This window comes from Physella acuta, unplaced genomic scaffold (genome assembly GCF_028476545.2).
Source record: "Physella acuta isolate Inbredline_101_S28 unplaced genomic scaffold, ASM2847654v3 ptg000379l, whole genome shotgun sequence".
Taxonomy (NCBI): domain Eukaryota; kingdom Metazoa; phylum Mollusca; class Gastropoda; family Physidae; genus Physella; species Physella acuta.
In genome coordinates this window covers 326,376-344,760 of record NW_026731898.1, presented here as the reverse complement: position 1 = coordinate 344,760, position 18,385 = coordinate 326,376, and the positions used below count along the sequence as shown (strand labels likewise).

General features: G+C 37.3%; 1 protein-coding gene across 1 annotated transcript; it reads right to left on the bottom strand.

Moving 5' to 3' along the window:
- Positions 1–12,050: 12,050 nt before the first annotated feature.
- LOC131941991 (large ribosomal subunit protein uL29m) lies at positions 12,051–15,974 on the bottom strand. Its single transcript, XM_059301634.1, has 5 exons — positions 15,838–15,974; positions 14,454–14,611; positions 14,029–14,089; positions 13,079–13,175; positions 12,051–12,476 (listed from the first exon to the last, which is right to left on the bottom strand). The coding sequence occupies exons 1-5, from the start codon at positions 15,945–15,947 to the stop codon at positions 12,105–12,107; spliced, it is 798 nt and encodes a 265-aa protein (XP_059157617.1). The 5' UTR covers positions 15,948–15,974; the 3' UTR covers positions 12,051–12,104.
- Positions 15,975–18,385: the final 2,411 nt, after the last annotated feature.

The following is an 18,385-nucleotide window of genomic DNA, read 5'->3' as shown; positions in this document are numbered from 1 at the left end:
CTGAAAGGATTTATGCAACCAGTAAACAGTAGAATCATTGGTTTTTTAATACTCAAGTATAAAAGGAATACAAGTTTTGCAGTCTTCGCTATAAAAATCCGATTTGCTTCTAAACTGGCATTTTTATTTTTGACGAAACAACCTACACGAACATCAGTTTTATTGATACAATCTAGACGAGCATCAGTTTTGTTGATACAATCTAGACGAGCATCAATTTTGTTGATACAATCTAGACAAGCATCAGTTTTGTTGATATAATCTAGACGAGCATCAGTTTTGTTGATACAATCTAGACAAGCATCAGTTTTGTTGATACAATCTAGACAAGCATCAGTTTTGTTGATATAATCTAGACGAGCATCAGTTTTGTTGATACAATCTAGACAAGCATCAGTTTTGTTGATACAATCTAGACGAGCATCAATTTTGTTGATATAATCTAGACGAGCACCAGTTTTGTTGATACAATCTAGACAAGCATCAGTTTTGTTGATACAATCTAGACGAGCATCAGTTTTGTTGATACAATCTAGACGAGCATCAGTTTTGTTGATACAATCTAGACGAACATCAGTTTTGTTGATACAATCTATGGACAATCTAGACGAGCATCAGTTTTGTTGATACAAACTATATCGAGCATCAGTTTTGATGATACAGCCTAGACGAACATCAGTTTTGTTCAGACGAGCATCATTTTGAACTGAATCCAAATTTTTGCTGACATGCCCACACTGAAGAAAGCACCGACTACATAGCAAACACATGTTACATATCCAATGTTTGTTTTGGGCGACAAAAACTCAAAAAAGCCAACCTGCAGACGTTCGTTTTCGGATGACGTCAAGACGTGAAAAAAAAAAAATCTTTGTGTTGCTATAGTTTCTGGTAACAATTTCAGTCGCCACTTTTTCCAGTCGTAAAAAAAAAATTGAAAATAGTTACCTTCAAGTTTAAATACTGCGATTGCTTTAGTGTTTGCGTTTAGTCCATACCATTACCAAACCGCACAACAGGCAAGAAAATGAATGCCTTGTTACTTACATCCCCTGCCTTAACTTTTAACGAGACCCTGGGCGTGTCCGCGTCATCCGGCTCGTGGGGTCCACTGGTGAAGAACGAGGCTGGGGTCCGGTAGTAAAAGTTGCGGTACGCACACCTCAGGGCCGTTTCGTTGGTTAGACCATCCTCCACTCCAGGTATGGGGGTGAATATGAAATGTTTATAGAATAAAACGAAGTTAAAAGCTAAGACAAGGAGGTTAAATCCTGGAAGCAGAGTTTCTTTTTGGAAACTCTTCGGGGGGGGGGGGGGGGCTGCGAAGAAAGTCTACCGCACCACCCCCACGAAATTTGAATTTACATAGAAAATACATACTTTTAAAAGTGTCCGCCCCACCCCCATCCCCGAAAATATCAAGTCACCCTCTCTCAGGGCCGGCGCTACCTATAAGGCGAACTAGGCGATTGCCTAGGGCGCCATCGCTAGGGGGCGCAAAATGTTTAATCGCTATTATCAAAAAGTAGCTAATAATTAAAAACTTTTATAAAGGAGTAGTGATCTATTTCAGCACCCAGGACGAACTATCAATTTTTCACCCTCACCGCAAAATTAGGTCTATATAGGCCTATATTTATTCGCGATAGTGAAAATGCACCCACACCTCCCTAATTTGGAAACGTCGGGGCGCTTTTTACCAGTCACTTTGCCTTTTTAATTTAGTGTCACATCATTAATGTAGAAAACGATTAAATAAGTTCGTAATTTAAATTTCGAACATTTCAAAAGGTTATCTAATTTTAATAGGGCTTGTAAGTCTCGTTTTCTCTGACTTTGAATTAGAAATATGTTCTGGTGTATAGAGTTATGTAATGACGGGGTGTTCAAAGTATTGTACTTGTTTGGTAAGTTTTGATGAATCGTTTAGATTTGGGAGTAACGGCGGAAGGCTGTTGCTGATATGGTTTCATAGGTATAAAGCAGGGGTCTCCAAACTTTTCAGTCCGAGGGCCACATTAACCATTAAATTTCAATTCGGGGGCCAGTTTCTTCCAGGCATGTCTTTGATTTTTCTGGGCATATTTCCTCAGCCATCACCAACAAACGTTTTTTCCGTTGACAGAAAGATCTCCACGGGCGGGATAAGAGGACATCGCGGGCCGCATCCGGCCCGCGGGCCCTAATTTGGAGACCCCTGGTATAAAGTAGCGAAGTGATCAAGTGTCATAATTTTTATTCGGCTGTTTTGTAGTTGAAGGTCTAGTGGAATCTGATTGGTAATAGAGAAATGATAACGCAGGTGATGAAGTATCGTAGTTCTGGAGTTCGGGAGCTTTGATTCTTGTGGTATTAAGGTATCGAATTATATTGACTGTTAAAGTGTAGTAGTAGGTCCAGTGAAATCGGTGTAGATTGGGAGTACCGTTTGTAGAGCTTGGTGAAGTTAAACGAGTTGGTGTCGTAGTTCTGGAGCATCGTGTCTAATTATCTTTAGGTATCGATGTTTGATATGTGTTGTGAATGTAGTAGAGTAAATCAAGTAGTCTAGTTTATCGTAAGTTAGATTATTTCAATTCAGTAGCGAACACACTACAAGGAAAGGCAGGCGCTCTCTAGTTGAAAAACATACTTTAGTTTTTTAGGAATCTATATTCCTACTCTTAAAGTATGAATATATAATATTAAATAGGACGGAATTTATAACTAACCGTGAACTTTGTTTTGTCAAATTATAATTTTTTTTATATTTAATCAATACTTCTAGCAATGTCTAAAACAGTTACCCGTTTTTAATTTGGTGAAAAGCGTCCCTTTACTTAGGGGATCCAAAATTTGATACGATAATAATCCATAGTAGAAGACGTATACAAATGAATCTCATCAAACTTGAATAAAAGCATGTTGTAATAAAGCTAAAGTTTTTAGACTTTCAATCCAAACCTACAGTTAAGTATTCTATAAGTAAAATATATTGTTTTTACAAGATTACATACCTAATATAAAAGATTTGTTATTATTATTAGTTAATAAAATTTAGAGCGTTTTATTGTGTTGTTAAACATGTCTTAGTTACACTTGGTTAATTTAGCTATTCTTGTGAGTTATTTCCCTTGAAAAAAATTTTGATATTTGGATTTTCAAATGGGAAATAATTCGTTGCTTAACTTTACATTCCTTTCAAATTCCTGTATCTTAGGTTGACCGCTTACAAATAAATACAACTTTAAGTTATTATTTGCTTTGGCAAAATTATATAGAGCTTAATTTAAGTTCTAAACAAAATAGTTTGGTATATATTTTTAGCATTATCAAATTGAAAAACAAATGCATCAGTAGCCGTTGTTAGTCGTAAATTAAACATCAAATAAACTGTCTTTTCATATTTTCACCCTTTCCTAAAGGATTCATGTATAACAATTTTAGGCATGAATCTATAACATTTATAACCTTTTATTTTTTAAAAAAAATGGTTTTACAATCACACAATATAGACAATTGTAACTAAAAACAGTCAAGCTTAAAACAGGTCAGTTCCGTTCTGGAACTCACATTGGGAGGACTGCAGAGAGACCAACAATACAAGCACTTCTTTTTTCAGTGGGTTTTTGCCAGACTTTTTTCTCCCTGGGGAGGGGGGGGGGCTATGTCGTAAAGTACAAAGTAGACTCGTGGACTTAGCAATTTCAATAAAATGTAATTACACTTGCAAACTGGAATTGAAGGAATTAGTAAGAACTTTTGAGACGATGGAGGCAAGTAAAATTTGATTTTGATGTCTACTTATAACGTGTATGCAATGATAATAAATTAATATGTCACTTTTAAATAATTGTTTTCTTATACATATGTTTTAGTAATTAATTTGTGTGGAAAGTTGCGTTGTAATAAGTTTTGCTTAGGGCGCTAAATAACCTGGCGCCGGCACTGCCCTCTCTCACCGGAGAAAAAAGTCTGAAAGAAACACTGCTTGGAAGAGCTTATCTATATATATAAAAGTCTCTTCTGGGAGACGCAAGAAAACAAGCTGTAACGCGCTCCCTACCGCCCCCACTCCTAGATGGTCATGTGAGCTGTGTTCACTCTAAATGTTTACAAACACAGCCGGGTTTAGTGACGACTATTAGGGGCAGATAATTTAGTTTGAAAGATTTTAAACGTAGGGGGGGGGTAACTAAGTAGAGTTTACTTTAACGGAGGGGGGGGGGAGTTATCGTCCTTAACGAGCGACTTATAGTGTTTTAAAGAAATATTTTCAGTGGCAGCGTGGGTAGTGTTGAATTCACAAATTATGAATAACTGAAAAGTAGAAAAAACAACAACTAAATAGCGGCGTATGTTATGCCGCGGGTCGGCTCGTGTGCTTAATACTCTCAGTGCCAAGTTGTTTTTACACGCTATTTATCTGTCCACATGGTCTGCTGGATTTGGGTTGGTGGGTTGGTGGATTGGTGGATTGGTGGGTTGGTGGGTTGGTGGGTTGGTGGATTGGTGGGTTGGTGGATTGGTGGGTTGGTGGGTTGGTGGGTTAGTGGATTGGTGGATTGGTGGGTTGGTGGATTGGTGGATTGGTGGATTGGTGGGTTGGTGGATTGGTGGATTGGTGGGTTGGTGGATTGGTGGGTTGGTGGATTGGTGGGTTGGTGGATTGGTGGGTTGGTGGATTGGTGGATTGGTGGATTGGTGTATTGGTGGATTGGTGGGTTGGTGGATTGGTGGGTTGGTGGGTTGGTGGATTGGTGGATTGGTGGGTTGGTGGATTGGTGGGTTGGTGGATTGGTGGATTGGTGGGTTGGTGGATTGGTGGGTTGGTGGGTTGGTGGGTTGGTGGATTGGTGGGTTGGTGGGTTGGTGGATTGGTAGATTGGTGGGTTGGTGGATTGGTGGATTGGTGGGTTGGTGGATTGGTAGATTGGTGGGTTGGTGGGTTGGTGGGTTGGTGGATTGGTGGATTGGTGGGTTGGTGGATTGGTGGGTTGGTGGGTTGGTGGATTGGTGGGTTGGTGGGTTGGTGGATTGGTAGATTGGTGGGTTGGTGGATTGGTGGATTGGTGGGTTGGTGGATTGGTAGATTGGTGGGTTGGTGGATTGGTGGGTTGGTAGATTGGTGGGTTGGTGGATTGGTGGATTAGTGGATTGGTGGATTGGTGGGTTGGTGGATTGGTAGATTGGTGGGTTGGTGGATTGGTGGATTGGTGGATTGGTGGGTTGGTGGATTGGTAGATTGGTGGATTGGTGGATTGGTGGGTTTATCGTCAATCATCTAGCTCAATTTGAAAAGATTTCGTTCAAGATTTTATGATGATTAGTGTGTAGGGGGCACTGTGATTTAGCTAACAAAAGAGAAAGACGGCGGGTGTGTTATACTCGGGCACGTTTAAATTAATGAATTTATCGACTGTATGGGACGGGGTGGTCGAACGGTAGAGCATACATATGCTAACGCGTCTCGAGGAGTTTGAATCTGGGTTTAAGGCAGTAGACCGTCCGTGAGTCCACCCTACGATGATGGCTACTTGACTCACGTTAGTTAAAGTACAGGGGACTGGGCACAGTGCTGACCACACTATCTCTTCAAACGCCGAGTTCACGGAAACTGTTGAACTCTACTGCACTTGCCCCATGGACTGTCACGTTCTAAAAATAACTTAACCATCGCGTGTGTCAGCTAAAAGACTTAATGGAGTCTAGAACAACGCACTGATCGTCGTTATCCTCGTCGTTGAGATGGAACCTGGCCGCACGTTTGCTCTTTACATCTTGCTCAGTCAAGTTCCGTGGGTAGCGCCAATGGAAGTCATCTCTCTGTCAGCGACAACAACAAAACTCTAAACTCAATACATTGTGCTGAGGGAGTACGTTTGTGTAAGCCTATATGTAATGTAATGTTTCCCTTTCAAACTTGACGGTCTAAGGGTCAAGTGAAGTAGAGTTCACTTGTTTCTGTGACCTCGGCATATGAAGAGATAGTGTGGTCAGCACTATGCCCAGCCGCCTTTACTTTCCCTAACTTGAGTTAGGTACCCATCACAGTTGGGTGGACTCAGGGACGGTCTACTGACTTGAACCAGGATTCGAACTCTAGACTTACGGGTTAGCAGTCCAGCTCTCTACCGCTAGACCACTCCGTCCCAAGCCTATATGTACCGGAGCTTAAAGGCTCACACGTTGAATCATGGAACCTGTAATATTCTATCAATTCAATACAAGGATTCTTTAGACAATTTTTTAAAAACATTTTCTTTCAAAAAATTTCAACAAGTTAATTTCTCTCATGTTGTTAAATATTCAACCAGTGTATATGTACAGGAGCTTAAAGGTTCATATGTTCACTACGGTTTGGAACTCTTTATTAATAGTATTTCTATTCAAGAGAAATGTTTTACAACATTTTTTAAAAATGTTGTTTGTTTTTGTACTCACATATTTTTAGTAATTCGTTCCAGTTGATAACAGGTGGATTTTTTTTGACGATTTTTAGCTGTCTCACCCCCCCCCCCAATACATATAACACTTGACGTGACGTCACATCTTAGCCGACATCTCCCCCTCAACATTGGGTATAATAATCAATAGGGCCTATCTATTACAAATGCAGACTTTTAAAAACAAGGAGACTCAATACGTCTTATCCAGTCTTTCATTCAAGCATCTTTTCGGAGGTAGGGGGGGGGGGGTAGGGGGCACGACCGCTCCGTCACCCATAGAAATTATATATACTTTTACTAGTGCGGTGTGTGTGTCCAACCCCTCCCCTCCCCCCCCCCCCCCCCACACACACCGAAATTTCCAAAAGTGCCCATCTGGTGCCGCTTGCTTTGTCTTTGGTTTGCGACGTCAATTACAAGGTTTAAAAGCACATCTTTGTATAGCTATAGGCTAAGCCTTAAATAGGGCAGTGACAAGTAGTGCATTATTATTATTTATTTGAAGAAAATTTTATTTTATTTTTTTTTGTGCATATATAAAACATGTTTATAATAAACGTTGATATATTTATTTTCTAATACAATAATATTGTTTTTAAATAAACCGGGAGTGATCTCCCCTAAACTTTCTCGAATATTCTAATATAACACTACAGGGGATGGCAACTCGGGATATAGACTTCTAGACATGATTTTTAATCCATTTTAAATACTCACATTTCTTAAAATAGAATATAATCTCGTAGAAAAAAGAAATGCACACCAAGTGAACGCTAAATAAAAAAGCGCATAATAGTGCGCAATATTATTAGTACTTTATAAATTTACATGCGTTTTTTGAGAAATCGGAAATAGCGTAAATAAGTACTTCCGGTCAACGAAAATTACTCAAAATTTGACAGAAGGTAGAGAATTAGCTCTTTTACTTACATATCAAATTTCATTTATCTATCTGAAATAGTACTCAAGTTATAGGCTTTTGAAAAATTCAAAGTAGAAAAAGTACCACTTCCGGTTATCGGAATTCGCTCAAAAGTTGATACGGATCTACGATTTCGATAAAATACTTATATATGAAATTTCACCAGCCTAGCTGTAACGGTACTCAAGTTATCGTGTTTACACACGGACACACAGACACACAGACACACACACACACACAGACATACGGACAAGATTGCAAAATTATGTTTTTCCGTATCAGTGAGGTGTAAAACGTCGAGATTTGTAAAAATCTCGATTTTTTTTTTGCACGATTACAATACTTTCTCTATACTACGTATATACGAGAAAGTAAAAATTACTCGCAAGTGTAGACTTTGTATTCTGTTTCAGTTTGTGTGGGTGTATTGTTTATTTTTTGGAAAAGACGCTTTAGTTCCGGTTTTCTTATAAACTAATTTATTACCAACACAAATAGTTGAAAGCAGCAACAGTGAAAACACTAAGAGAACTCTTGTATAGACTACTACCGAATTTGTGGGGTTTTCACATCTCTGTCATCTTGCGATCACAATGATGTATTGTGTTTGAATGTTTGTGTGTGTGCTGTTCGATTGTTTGTGTGTATGTTGTTCGCATGTTTGTGTGTGTGTTGTCCGAATATATGTGGGTCTGGAAGAAGTTTGCATGTATATGTGTGTTCACAGTGTGCTGTCATAATGCACAGGTGTGTTGTTTAAGTGTGTGTATGTGTGTATAGTAATCGACTGCTACCGCCAAGAGCTGAAGACCAAGCCCCATTGAGCACAGTTTGAGACCCTCCATCTAGGCGGGAAGATCAAACGTCCCGCCAACTGCCCAAACTGTTTGCTCAATGTTTGCGATGATTCATACTTGCCGCACTTGTTACCTGGCCTGTTATCTGCCCAGGTAAAAGTCAGCCCGACATACTTGGACAGCTCTTCATATTGCCAGGTAGAATGGGCTTGGCTGGCTGATCTATCGTCTGCCCGAGTCCATTAAACAAACACGCAGGAAAATTATAAATTCGCCTTATTGATGTATGGAGAATTGTATGTTTTTGTCAGCAAAATTGGAAGTTATAATTTACAAAAACACAAACTTGCATTGACCTAAGCTGTAACCCCAACCAATGGTTTCATATTCGCTATGGCGAGATTCACGTAACATTTAATTAAATGTTTGGTTATTAGTTAATGAGCATTCACAAATAACTGCACGAACATAGTGACATGTATGTATTTCTACAGAAAGAATTATTCATAGGCCATATCAACTCCAAACTTAATATTTCCATATACTTAAACATAACGTTTGCAATTTACAGGGTACTAAAAATCTAACGGTTTAAATATCGTTATCATCTATATGAGATAAATACAAAATGAGACTACGGTTATTCGGGAAGATTCTATTGATAACGCATTTAAATATTTGTAAAAACCGATTTTTTTTTTCTGGCCGGATAAAGCCAGTCTACTTGTGTGTGGATTTTAAATCAAGGTTTGAACTGTGGAGAATGTAGAAAGTACCGAATCAAAAACTGCCCAGAATAGTATTCTCTACCGACAAGTGCTGTGCTTAATGTTGTCCAGCTCAATGTTAATAAACCGGTAGTGATCTCCCCTAAACTTTCTCGAATATTCTTATATAAAACAACAGGGGATGGTAACTGGGGATATAGCTATGATTTTTAATCCATTTTAAATACTTAAACTTTTAAAAATAGAATAGAATCTCATAAAAAAAACATTGCGCACCAAGCAAACGCCGAATAAAAACGCGTATAATAGTGCGCAATATTATTAGTACTTTAAAAATTTACATTAGTTTTTTGAGAAATCGGAAGTAGCGTAAATTACTACTTCCAGTCAACGGAAATTACTCAAAATTTAACAGAAGGTAGAGAATTAGATCTTTTACTTACATGTGAAATTTCATTTATCTATCTGAAATAGTACTCAAGTTATAGGCTTTTGAAAAATTCAAAGTAGGAAAAGTACCACTTCCGGTTGTCGGAAATCGCTCAAAAGTTGATACGGATCTACGATTTTGATATAATACTTATATATGAAATTTCATCAACCTAGCTGTAACGGTACTCAAGTTATCGTGTTTACACACGGACAGACACACACACAGACACACACACACACAGACATACGGACAAGATTGCAAAATTATGTTTTTCCGTATCAGTGAGGTGTAAAACGTCGAGAACTGTAAAAATCTCGATTTTTTTTTTTGCACGATTACAATACTTTCTCTATACTACGTATATACGAGAAAGTAAAAAGATGTCATGTTACAGCTCTTGATAAAATATTTCAAAAAAACATTTTCGTAAAAAAGATCCTGACAAAATGACCAGTAATAAAGCCGGGGGCAAGGCTAGGTTTCATAAACAACAATATGAAAAATACGAAATTTTGCATCAATCACAGTGTTTCTTCCAGACTTTTTTCTCAATTTATTCAATTTATTCAATTACGGTAACAATTGTAGGCACGGAGGCCTTTTTTTCACATTGGCCGTTTTAAAATAAACAAATAAAAACAACAATTTAATAACAGCATTTAAAAAAGCAATAGCAAAGTAACGACATAGCAGTAACATAGCACTAAAAATGTGGAATAAAGAAATAATATTCCATAGTTATAATACAAGATGAGATAAAATAAGAATATAATAGATGAACGAGAAATGTTTCAATGAGTCAGTTAGAGAGGTCATTAAATAATTCTCCGGGGGGGGGGGGGAGGGGGGGGGGGGGGGGGTTGGGGGTGCACTTGAAATTTTCGGGGGAGGGGGGGCGGTAGACTTTTACGGGGGGGGGGGGGGGGGCGGACAATGTTATGTTAAAAGTATATATCTTCTATATAAATTTCATTTCGTTTGGGGGTAGGGCGGTAGCCTTTTTCGGGGGGGGGGGGGGGGGTGGGTGCAGACCCACCCCCCTCTCCCCCGAAGAGATGCCTATAAGAAACTCTGATCAATCACTAACTGGAAGAAATAAAACGAGATCGGAACATCAAATGGATGAATTTACTATAAATAATTATTATTATTAATTTTTTTTTAATTTAAAGTTCGTTTAAGGTCAATGGGAAGTAAAAAAATTAGAACAAAACGGTTTACAAACTTTAATTTTTTCAGTGGATCTTTTGGTTGCAATTACAAAATATTTTAAGTCAAAGGGAAGTAACAATGAAAATTATTAGTATCAAGTTTATTCACACACTTATCCTTCCTTTAGCCAGCATGTGTTTATTATAATTCAAAAGACGGAACTTTTATGTTTAAAGGGAGGTAACAGAGAAAATGAATAATTTAAATTTATTTACACAATTCTTTGAAATTGATGCTCTGATATACTATACTGATTAATTTTTCTATAAATAAAAAAATAATAATGTAAATGTTTTGATTAGTGACACATTTATTTTTTCCCTAACATGTAGGTCTTTTATTTTTTAATAAACTATTTTGACTTTGAAAACATTTTTTTTTACTTATGATTATTTTATATTTAAATCATGAAATCAGAGTAAAACATGCTTCTAGAGATACGAACGCCTTGATTAGCTCAGGGCTCTATTGAATAATTTATTTTCATAACTCATAAAAATATTATTATATATTAAAAAAAAACTTTAAACAAGATAAAAACACTGAAAATAGGTGAAGTGAAGCGTATACAGACAGGTGACAGCTGCTTCGACACAAGGCCCAGCTCCACAACTGCAGTGGCAATCCCCGTGACAGTGGCTTCATGCTTTCCACTACCAAAGTGCACATTTTTTTTCAAATATTTTAAATAGTAAAAGCCATCTTTTATGTGCCAGTGTGCATTAATTTGACTTGAGCGACATAGTTTTTTAGTTATTAGCTTCTTAATTGGGTAGATATAGCGCAAGAGTTATTTAACTGTATTTCATTATCCTAACAGAACTAGCTAAAATACCCTATTATGTGCGAAATATGTGTATGTTTTTATATGCATACATGTTTTCATACTTAAACTCATTTATTTAAAATTTAATTACCTAATCCTAATCAATTACCATAATATTAAAGAACAAATGCTATTACTAGAAAGCCATTTTACATGAGGAAGATTTTTTTGTCATAAGAAATTTTTTTTAAAGAAAATATTTTCATTTGTGCCATCAGTCCTAATAGTTTTGGTTAAGCCACTGACCATCATTAATTTATGTATTTTATTTGATAATTCATCTGTTATTTAACATATTTTATTATCCTATGTATAATGTGTTTTGAGTATAACCATAATTACAGCAAAATACACACATCAAAGTTTGGTGTGTCCCATGGTGTATGTATCAGTGAACATGTTAGCTTTGTTTAATGTTCGGAGTGTTTAGATTTTAAATTTTATTCCCCACCACCATAAAAACACTTCCATATAAAACTATCAACAAACTAAACTTGGCATTGACTACATGTCTAAACTACCAAGTACATATTATTTTGATGAAAAATTCAACTAATTCTACACAATCAATCCACACAGATGAAACCCCATAAGTCTCACATTGTAAAATTTAACATAATAAGTAACAGAAGATTGCCACTTATAAAACAAGGCAAAACACAGGTCATTTTCACATATAACAGAAAAAACATTCAAAACAAGTGTCATATTCAAACTTTTTATTGTACAATAGATGAAACATTTTTGTGCTCTTAACTTCAATTAATTTTGGGCTCCTCTGGTTTCTGCGCCTGCAACTTCCCCTTCAAATGTGGGAACTTTTCCTCCAGCTTCTTGTACATCCTCATGCGCTGGTTGTACCTGTACCAGTGTTGCTTGGCTACCTTCTCGCGCCACAGCGGCAAAAACCTCAGGTGAACCCTATTGAACCCCCTTGGGTACAGGAGCCTGTAGACCTTGTTCATATGTGGGGGGATGCCGTACTCCTTGAAGTTGCGCCACACCACCCGACCCAAGAAGTCTCTGACGTAGGCGCCGCCAGGCCCTGCTGGCTTGCCTGTCTCTAGAAGTGAGACGGCATTGTCTCTTTCTTTGACCACTTCCAGGATGTTCTCCATACTCTCTTCAACCTGAAAGTTGAGGCAAGGGTTTTAAGACAAGGGCAAGTATTATAAGACAAGGGCAAGTATTATAAGACAAGGGTAAGTGTTTTAAGACAAGGGCAAGTGATATAAGACAAGGGCAAGTATTATAAGACAAGGGCAAGTATTATAAGACAAGGGCAAGTATTATAAGACAAGGGCAAGTATTATAAAACAAGGGCAAGTATTATAAAACTAGGGCAAGTGTTATAAGACAAGGGCAAGTATTATAAGACAAGGGCAAGTATTATAAAACAAGGGCATGTATAATAAAACTAGGGCAAGTATTATCAAATAAGGGTAAAAATAAACATTGCATCCAGAATCGTCACAAACACAATTACATGTAGCAAGTGGTGGTTGTGAGGAGGATGATTATATCAATAATAATTCTCATGGGTCTTCCACAATTGCCCAAAAGACATTTGCCCAAAGGCATTTTTCCCCAAATGGCAATTGCCCAAAGACTGTTTGTGCCTGAATGAACAGCGGCATGAAAATATATTTTTGTAAGTTAGTTGACCAGCCTATTACATAACCACTACACACATCACCACCACCACCACCACCACCACCAACAACAACAATACCTTTGTGATTCTCTCTGGATTAGGAAACAGCTCCACATTTCTGTGGTACTCCTCTTGCATGGTCAGCAGCATGTTCCTCTCTTTCAACAGCACATACCTGCAGCCAGTGGACGAGACCAATAGCCAATAGATTCAATAAATTACTTCAATGGCAAAAGATTAAACTAAAGCCAATAGATTCAATGCAGAGAAACAAATAACTTCAATAACAAAGATTAAACTAAAGCCAATATAGATTCAATGCATAGAAATAGAAACAAATAACTTCAATAACAAAGATTAAACTAAAGCCAATATAGATTCAATGCATAGAAATAGAAACAAATAACTTCAATAACAAAGATTAAACTGAAGCCAATAGATTCAACGCAGAGAAACAAATAACTTCAATAACAAAGATTAAACTGAAGCAATGAGTAAAAACGAAAAATGAGTAATATTGATTTATTGATTTATAAATAACTTATCTCTTCTGGCTCATTTTGTTTGACTTTAAACAAAACGCAAATTTAAAACAACCAAATAGAATCTCTTCCTCTTCTCAGGCCTATTATCTGAATTTTATTTTAGCATTATTTGAAGCCAGACTTTCATCTTGTATTATTTACACTTATACGTAGTACCTAAGAATTTTACAACCACGGGGCTTAAGATAAAGTGTTAAATTGTTCTATACAAATGTTTGTAAGAGTAGCAGGACAATTCATAAATTAAACATTCCCCTTACAGACCTAACATTCCATAAGGCAGATGAGGTAGATGTTATATGTATCTTGTTGAGCTCTCTATCATAGACCACACCATCCCTAGCTCATCACTTATTTCATTCTAATTTTGTAAAACACAATCTCCGATCATCCTACTGAATTTTTCATTGAAGAAAACAGTGGGCATGTATTTAACAACAGACTACCATTCTGTGAGCTGTGTAGTGTACAACAACAACTTACCAGAGCTTGTGAATGTCCTGATTGCTCTTTAAACGTAACTCATCCAATCTGTACGGTCGGCCTGAGAGGATAAAACAAGTCTTTAACCCTTTACTGTCTGGACGCAGAACTTATTGTTTTTTTTTTTCTGCCATGTAACTAACCTGATAATTGACTTGTCACCGCCTCAAACATCAGACATTGGACTAATCTGATAATACACTGCCCCTCCCCCCAAACATCACACATTTGGCTAACCTGATAATACATTTATCACCCCCCAAACATTACACACTGGACTAACCTGATAGTACACTTGTCTCCCCCCAAACATCACACATTGGACTAACCTGATAATACACTAGCCCCTCCCCCCAAACATCACACATTGGACTAACCTGATAATACACTAGCCCCTCCCCCCAAACATCACACATTGGACTAACCTGATAATACACTTGTCTCCCCCCAGACATCTTTGCGGTCAAAGAACTCCATCAAATCTTGAGCAGGTGGAGATGTGTGAATGCTCGTTGATGAATGAACTGGACATAGTGCTTGGAGTTTATGATTGGCTAGTACAGATGGAGTGGCAGGAGACAGTCTATAAATAAAAATACATGATATGATATGAGTAAATATGTTGGCTAACATGAAATAAAAAATCATGATTAAAATTCCAATGTACTACTTATTTATATAAGATACATAATACTAGCTTCTTTCATGGAAATAGCTTGTTTTTTATGATGTGAGATCACTTCTATTTTCTATTTAATCAGTTCCACACCATCCAGATGGATGAACAAATTAAAAAAAAAACTTTTCACCACACTTCTCTCCATAACTTTCTATTTAGACCAAATACAAGTTAAAAGTTTGTTGTTCAATGGTTTACATTTAGGTTACCAATATTTTAGAAGATAGAGGGTGTGGGTATTTTGTCTGGGAAAAATTAAAAAATATGATGATAGGTCCTAAAAATGGTAATACTTGCTTAAAACTTTTTAAATAAAACACTTTACTAATAGTATAGGATTATAGGCTTGGTTACTATATTTAGTAGGCCCCCTATTAAAATTAGATAATTTAGTAGTATAGGCCTACATTTCGTAAGTCGTCAGTCATTGCAAGTGTAAATAAGGGGTAGACCTATTATTATTACTATCACTACTACTGATACCAGGCTTTTTAAAAATTTATTGGGTAGGCCTACTTTTAATAATAATTTAATTAAGACCCAAGGCTAAGACGTCATAAAATTAGAGTAATTAGAGACTCAGTCACTACAGTAAAGTTTTTTTAGGCCCTAATTAAATTATATTTTGGCTGATTCTAGCCGGAAAAAGATACGCATGCGCAATGGAGAGAAACTATGACTCGCCTTCATGGCGATGTTTTCGAATGGTGCTGTGCATGCATGTGTTTACAACCGCAGAATCCTAGCCCTAAACCTAACCCTAGCTCAGCTATTAAGGTCACAGTGCATGCACAGAACTATCTTTTGCCGAACAAGTGGAGACGATGGGGCGAAAAATCTTTTTCTGAGTATTCACTTCGTTATTTTTTACAGGACTAAGTAAAAAATACTAAGTAAAGTATTAGGCATACAAGAAAAACAGTATAGATGGTGTGAATCAAACTTCAATGTCGATGGAAACGGGAACCGAATGAAAGTCGTAGGACTAGGGCCTAGGCTGGAAGTGGAATCATGGCAAAAAATGGTTAGAAAGGAAAGGTCAACATCAACAAACATTACAAATATTTTTTCGTTTCAATGACGTTATAAAAAATGCAGAGTAATAATTCCCTTAAATTATAATTTCGTACCTAAGACTAGAAAACTGCTTAATTAAAGAACAGGTTTGTGGTATAATTTTATGCTTAGAAATACTGTTTTGTACTGCTATCCGAAACAAACATTGTCTGAGAGCAGCCATTTTTTTTTATAATAACGATAACTCTGTCGTACATTACACAAAATTATTAGAGTTATAAGCCTTTACTTTTATATTTTAAGAAGGCCTTCGCCGTAAGATATTATAAATATAATCTAGATTCTAGACCCGAAAAGATTTTCCATTTTAGATTATGCTTGTAAAAAATTGATAAATGACAAGCTTTTAAAAATGCATTAAAAAGAGGAAAATAAAACTTTGCTTCATTCTGATTATTCGGCGGTTTTTTTTTGCTTGCTACTGGTGAACTGACAAATTATATTGTAGTGAATTCGTTAAGAATGAATCAATTTGCGCTTAGTAGGGCTAGAACAAAAATTCTTGTCTCAAGAAATACCAAGAACTTTAATTAGAATATTTTAGTGGTATTTAGGACTAAACCATATTACGTAAATCCATTTTAATAAGATGTAGGCTACTTAATGATATTTTAACATTATTTATATGTTTGAGGTATTATTGTTTAAGAATAACTTATTGATATTTTATATAATTTATATCTTTGTAAAGGGAATAGCCTGTAGTTTATAGGGAAAATCAAGCTCATAAAGTTCACTATTTACATCTGAATACATTATTGTAGACACAATTCATCGTCCCGCCATTCGGAAGTAATTAGGGCGTAGATCTGAAAGAAATAAAATTAATGGAAGATTACAATAATCCAACACGCTCAATTTTTTCTCATTGTCAGTGAGTGAGTCTGTGTGTGTATTTGCTGTTCTATATTTATTTAAATAGTGGCGCGTCGATATATATTTCAAAAATATCATCTATTCTGTTTAGAACATATACATTCAGCACATTTAAGAAAAAAAGGAAAGATAATTGTGTAGAGTAAATTGGTACTAATATTTTTCATTGTTACTTCCCTTTGACCACAAAAAAAGACGCGCTTTAATGAGAAGTTAAAGAAGAGATAAATGTGTAAACATTTGAAACTAGCAATTTTCATTGTTACCTCCCTTAGACCATAAAAATCAACTTTCATTTTTTGGCAATTGCTCTGCGATCCTGGGCCTGGTACCCTTCAGAGCTAGGTGGACTAAGGGACATTCTGTATAGCATAATAGAAGTAAAACAATAAATTCAATAAAACTGTGTCCTCCATTATAAAAACATAATGGTCGAAATTAATATTATAATTATAATGATTTTTTTCACTGTAACCACAAAAAGAAAAAGTCTGATATGGTTAAGTTTAAGAAAAGATAACCGCATAAATGAAAACTTCATGTATCATTTTCATTGTTACGTTTCTTCGAAAATTACAAATGACCAAATATCTTCAGATATTTATTACTACGCCAGGTAATACTGATTGGGGGTGTATAGTTTTAATGTTGTTTCATCAATCAATTTATACCAAGGGAAGTTTTTCAGACATTGAAATGGTATAGAAAATTGGCTTTGTTGGTAAACAGTCATGCACTATAAGCCCCCCCCCTCCCTCCCCCACCTCTCTCCACCAACTTTGTATTTTGGCTGTGGTCAAAGACGTAGCGATGGGGGGGGGGGGAGGGGGGTACATATGTCCCCGGCGCCGACCTTAGGGGGCGCCAAAATGGGTTGTAAAACAAATTAAAATGTCATTTTAGCTGCATTTTTGCGTTATAAATAGTTTGAGCGGGGGGGGGGGGGGTGCAAATCGAAAGTTTGAGGGAGGGGGGAAGAGGTGCTAATTGAAAGTTTGTCCACGGGCGCCGGGAAGGGTCGCGACTCCTCTGGCTGTGGTAGCATCGCTCCTAGTGAAAGGTGTGACCTATCGGTAGAGAGCCAACTGCTAACCCGAAAGCCTCGAGTTCGAATCCAGGTTCAGGTCAGTAAAATGTCCGTGAGTCCACCCAGCCTCTGATGGCTAATCCGTTAGGGCATATTGCTGACAACATTATCCCCTTGCCCTTGAAAAATATGAACACTCTGCTTCATCTGCCACGTATGTCTTGGGTACGAACGGACAAAAATGATGCAGATACTAAACTCAGAAATGAGATTTTTTTTTCTACCCAGTTTGTCGTCGTCGTTCCCCCCCCACCCCCCCCCCCCCTTTTTTTTTGGGCCGACGCCCAAAGCGGCTGCCCCACCCGTCCTTTCCTAGCTACACAACTGCTATTACGTGAAGTTTAAATGCCACGGTATCCAAAAGAAAAGACGCGTGAAAAAGGACGCTTGAACATCGTATAATGGTGGGGCTGGGGGCGTGGTGTAAGGGTGATGGAAGTTAGGTGAAAGGTACCAGCTCGTTTAAACCAGGGGTCTCCAAACTACGGCCAGCGGACCAGATGCGGCCCGCGATGTCCTCTCATCCGACCCGCGGAGATCTTTTTGTCCACAGAAAAAAACGTTTGTTGGTGATGACTGAGGAATTTTGCCCAGAAAAATCAAAGACATGCCTGAAAGAACCTGGCCCCCGAACTAAA

Bases quoted from the DNA above. Each gene is read 5' to 3' on its own strand.
- LOC131941991 (XM_059301634.1), bottom strand. From the start codon at position 15,947: ATGGCTGCTCTCAGACAATGTTTGTTTCGGATAGCAGTACAAAACAGT. The intron at 13,176-14,028 runs GTAAGTTGTTGT...CACTGGCTGCAG, and splicing joins CAGGACATTCACAAGCTCTG to GTATGTGCTGTTGAAAGAGA. The intron at 12,477-13,078 runs GTATTGTTGTTG...CTCAACTTTCAG, and splicing joins ATCCAGAGAGAATCACAAAG to GTTGAAGAGAGTATGGAGAA.